The sequence below is a fragment of the Mastomys coucha genome, unplaced genomic scaffold, assembly GCF_008632895.1.
Source record: "Mastomys coucha isolate ucsf_1 unplaced genomic scaffold, UCSF_Mcou_1 pScaffold5, whole genome shotgun sequence".
In the NCBI taxonomy this organism is placed as follows: Eukaryota; Metazoa; Chordata; class Mammalia; order Rodentia; family Muridae; genus Mastomys; species Mastomys coucha.
In genome coordinates this window covers 26,071,010-26,075,834 of record NW_022196911.1, presented here as the reverse complement: position 1 = coordinate 26,075,834, position 4,825 = coordinate 26,071,010, and the positions used below count along the sequence as shown (strand labels likewise).

At 46.4% G+C, this 4,825-nt stretch overlaps 1 protein-coding gene across 3 annotated transcripts in view; it reads right to left on the bottom strand.

Annotated features, from left to right (window-relative positions):
• The window catches only part of Luc7l (LUC7 like), a 34,475-nt gene extending 32,814 nt beyond the window's left edge, over positions 1-1,661 (bottom strand). For 2 of the 3 annotated variants that reach the window (XM_031351158.1, XM_031351159.1), the window contains exon 1: positions 1,480-1,661. In XM_031351158.1, coding sequence (XP_031207018.1) covers positions 1,480-1,540 — 61 coding nt within the window. In that variant the 5' untranslated portion in view covers positions 1,541-1,661. Of the gene's footprint in view, positions 1-532; positions 604-1,479 lie in introns of all 3 variants that reach the window. The other variant, XM_031351160.1, reaches the window with a different exon arrangement.
• Positions 1,662-4,825: the final 3,164 nt, after the last annotated feature.

Sequence of the window (4,825 nt, the reverse complement as noted above, 5' to 3'; positions counted from 1 at the left end):
CTGTAGACCAGGCTGGCCTCGAACTCAGAGATCCACCTGCCTCTGCCTCCCAAGTGCTGTGATTAAAGAAAGGCGTGCGCCACCACCGCCCGGCGGGAGTCACTTTTAACAAGACAATACCAAAGAAAGCAAAAAGGAATCAGGTTAGTCAATACACACTGTGAACTCCAACACATACTGTACCCATCTGCAATCTTCAAGAACTCAGCTGCAGAATTTTATGCCCGCTGTTGAAAAGTTTTAAAGGAAAAGTTTTCTTGCCCACACCTGCAGTAAGGAAGTCAGGGGGAATGATACATAAAAGTAAAGGCAAAGTGGTATGTGACAAATTTTAAGGCTATCTGTGTATAGGACACAGTGCTGTGTAATAGTCAAGGAGGAATATATTTCAGGATTTGCAAGCATCCAGGATTAATGTAGTGTCTTCTTACTGAAAATGTTTTCTTTCTAAACTACACTTTTAAAGTTACTTGTGGAAAAAAAAAGCAAACACTTTTTTGTTATAACAGCTTAGAAATTGGTTGTGACTCACGGCTCGATGAACATGAGGCTTTTCTGCAACTCCCTTGCAGATTGATGTAGGCAGGCAAAGATACACTGAACCTTTATAAATAAAATAGAGGGGCCACAATTGTTCAGTTTGTATGAAATAAAAATATGGGAAGCAATTCAAAAGCAACTCAACATACAAAGAAAGCTAAAAGCACTTATTGACCTATGAAAAGGTGCAAAGAATCTGCACAGCCCTGTGAAATGTGCCAGTGTGAAATTACAACTCCATTACTTTAGTAAAAATGAAAACACAAACCACAGCAGGGATCTAGCTTTGCTAGGATGCAACTGCTTTTTCCTGAGACACCACCATGATCTTGCATGCCTCCTTACAGAACCAACTACCTAATGAATGCCAAGAGGTGACTAAACCGAGGCTAGTCTGTGAGGCAGGGGAATGAAGGGTGGGAAGACTAGAAAAGTACGCGGAGGGAACCCACGTTAGAAATGCTCATTTGCGGCTCCCCTTGTAACCGTTTGGAGCAAGAACGCCAGGGTTTTCGAAACCCGTCCAGCTCCTTCGGGGATGGCCTCTCCAAAGAGTATCAGAGAAATTCCGCCACCCGGCAGCCAGCACCCCGGAGCCCACGCTGGTTCAGCCCTTCGCCGACGCTCCAGTTTGCTCGGCGGCGCCGAGCCGCGGTGCCGACCAAGAGGAATTTGCATGAAGGAAAACGAGAAGGGGACAAAGCCCCCGTCGGATCGGACTCTCAGGAAGGAGACAGCCCGGACCAGTAGAACACGGCGGCCGCGGGAGACTCGCAGGCCAAGCAGATCAGACAAAGGCCCCGAGCCTGGGGTCAGCAAGCAGGGGAGAAAAATGGCGCCCCGCGCAGGCGCACGCTGTCACGGCCCTCACCTCAGGCTTCCAGGCGGCTTCGCCTTACTCCCACCCCGCCCAGAGCCTGGACCGCTGCTCAGACTCACCGTCCCGAGCCGTGCCCATGAGCTGGTCCAACAGGGCCCGCATCTGCGCCTGGGCGGACATGGTGGCCAGTGGGGACGGCCAGAAAGCTCCTCACAACTCCACGAGAGAAGCGGCAAACAGCGAGGACGAGAGACGCTCCTATCAGCCTGAAGTCCGCGCGGCACTTTCCGGCCGCGGGGAATGCTGAGAGGAAGTTATTTGACGTTGATGCAAGGCATTTCGGGAAATGTAGTTTGCAACACCAGGAGTCGCTGAGTGGAGCAGTCAGAAACTGTTCTAAACACTAGATCAATTAAACTTGATTTTGGGCCGGGCGGTGGTGGCGCACGCCTTTAATCCCAGCACTTGGGAGGCAGAGGCAGGCGGATTTCTGAGTTGGAGGCCATCCTGGTCTACAGAGTGAATTCCAGGACAGCCAGGGCTACACAGAAAAACCCTGTCTCAAAAATACAAGAAAAAATAAATAAAATAAACTTGATTTTGGCCAGGCGTGGTCACGCACGCCTGTAACCCCAGGATCATGTTTAAGTAGTTCAAGACCAGCGTCCTGGGTGTCAAGCTGCCCTATGGATGCGTGTTCATTGTGAGACTAAGATCCTGCCTCCTTTTTAAAAAAAGAAGGGCTGGAGAGATAGCACAGCGGTTACAGGCACTAACTGCTCTTCCAGAGGTCCTGAGTTCAATTCCCAGAAACCACATGGTAGCTCACAACCATCTGTAATGGAGTCTGATGCCCGCTTCAGCTGTCTTCAGACACAGCTACAGTGTACTCATATAAATAAAATAAATAAGCCGGGCGGTGGTGGCGCATGCCTTTAATCCCAGCACTTGGGAGGCAGAGGCAGGTGGATTTCTGAGTTGGAGGCCAGCCTGGTCTACAAAGTGAGTTCCAGGACAGCCAGGGCTACTCAGAGAAACCCTGTCTCGAAAAACCAAAATAAATAAATAAATAAATAAAAATAAAAATAAAAATAAATAAATAAATAAATAAATAGATCTTACAAAAGAAAAAAAGACTAGATAAAGCTGGGCAGTGGGCAGTGGTGGCGCATGCCTTTAATTCCAGCACTTGGGAGGCAGAGGCAGGCAGATTTCTGAGTTCAAGGCTAGCCTGGTCTACAGAGTGAGTTCCAGGACAGCCACGGTTACACACAGAGAAACCTTGTCTGGGGGGGGTGGGAGGGAAGGTCTAGATAAAAACTCCACCACCACTAATTTCTGAAACAGCAAATTCTATGAGACTTTAGTCAAACAAATGAAATATGGTAGAGTGGGAGCTGGAGAGATGGCTCAGGGATTAAGAGCACTGACTGCTCTTCCAAAGGTTCTGAGTTCAAAGCCCAGCAACCACATGGTGGCTCACAACCATCCATAATGAGATCTGACTCCCTCTTCTGGAGTGTCGGAAGACAGCTACAGTATACTCACACACAATAAATAAATAAATCTTAAAAAAATAAATAAATAAAAAGCTAAGAAAACTTGCCGGGCGGTGGTGGTGCACGCCTTTAATCCCAGAACTTGGGAGGCAGAGGCAGGTGGATTTCTGAGTTCGAGGCAGCCAGCCTGGTCTACAGAGCGAGTTCTAGGACAGCCAAGGCTACACAGAGAAACCCTGTCTCAAAAAAAAAAAAAATGGTAGAGTGGAGGCAAAAGTCTTTAACCCCAGCACTGGGGAGGCAGAGGCAGGCACATCTCTGAGTTAGAGACCAGCCTGATGTACAGAGCAAGCTCCAAGATAGCCAGTGTTACACAGGGAAACCCTGTCCAGAAAAACAAAACAAAAGACAAACTAACAATATATGAATTTCTTTTTTGTTTGTTTGGGGTTTTTTTCGAGACAGGGTTTCTCTGTGCCCCACCTGTGGTCATTTCTTTAAAAGGATAACCCTATACTCACTTCCTGCCAACTGCTTGCTTGCCCTCCTCTTGACCTATGGTTGACTTTATTTAACCCTATTTAAAGTATTGAAACTGCTGGGTGGTGGTGGCGCGTGCCTTTAATCCCAACACTTGGGAGCAGAGGCAGGCGGATTTCTGAGCTCGAGGCCAGACTAGTCTACAGAGTGAGTTCCAGAACAGCCAGGGCTACACAGAGAAACCCTGTCTCAAAAAACCAAAAAAAAAAAAAAAAAAGGTATTGAAACTGAAAGTTCTTGGATTAAAGGTGTATACTAAGCAACACCACAACTAAAAAGAGGTTTTTCCAGTAAATAACAGAATCTTAGGGTTCACAGCATGATCAAAGTGTTTCTAGTTGTGGTGTGATTCAGCCTTAAACACACACCTTAGAAACAAATGAAGACAGAACAAGCCAGAGAATGAGAAAGAGTCAGAAGATTAGAACATATTGCTAAAGTTAGTATGAGGACAAGATGACCAATTGGCCAAGCACAGCCAATTCAGGAGGAGCCAAGCCAAGTAAATTAGTTAGCCCAGAAAGGCATTTGAGCCAGAGCAGCTGAGCTGAACCAGCCAGCCAGAGCTCAGAAAGAACTAGGAAATGATGAATTTATTCAGCAGTAAGTCTCAGAAGCTGAAAATATCCTATGCCTAAATTAGATTGAACAGAGGCTAGAAACTTCCAGAACTAGGCCTAGGTTAGCAGATGAAGGCGGTAAACTTCAGAGATGACAATTGCATCAGGAGAATAAAACATACTTTTATAAGATGATGTGTTTGTTTGTTTGTTTGTTTGTTTGTTTGTTTCGAGACAAGGTTTCTCTGTGTAGCCTGGAACTCACTCTGTAGACCAGGCTGACCTTGAACTCAGAAATCCACCTGCCTCTGCCTCCCAAGTGCTGGAATTAAAGGTGTGTGCCACCACTGCCTAACTTATAAATTGGTGTGAATTGAAGTTTCCAGAAAAAGCCCACACTTGTGCCAAAGAGTCTACAAGGTCGATTAACTGAAGGGGAAAAAGAAGGGACTGAGGATGTAACTCAGTTAATAGTGCTGCCTAGTGTGCCTAGTGTGTCCTGGGTTCTATACCCAGCACAGCATAAAACCAGACACGGTGCCATTCACATGTTGTCAAAGCAATTGGAAGGTAAAGGCAGGAGGATCAAAATCTCATATTCATTTCAACTATATAGTGAGCTCAAGGCCAGGCTGTATCACATGACTCCTTGTCTAAAAGAAAAGGAAGGAAGGAAAAAAGAGCTTCTTGAATATGGAGTGTTAAGAGTGTTGCTGACGGAGAACCAAGTTATCCTGAGCTTTCTTTAGTCCTTTCAGTACCATTTACTGTCTACCCCTGAGTTTGAACTATAGGTGGCGCTCTGTGACTGAGGCCAGCCTGGCTTACAAAGGGAGTTACAGGCCAACCAGGGCTACATAGTGAAC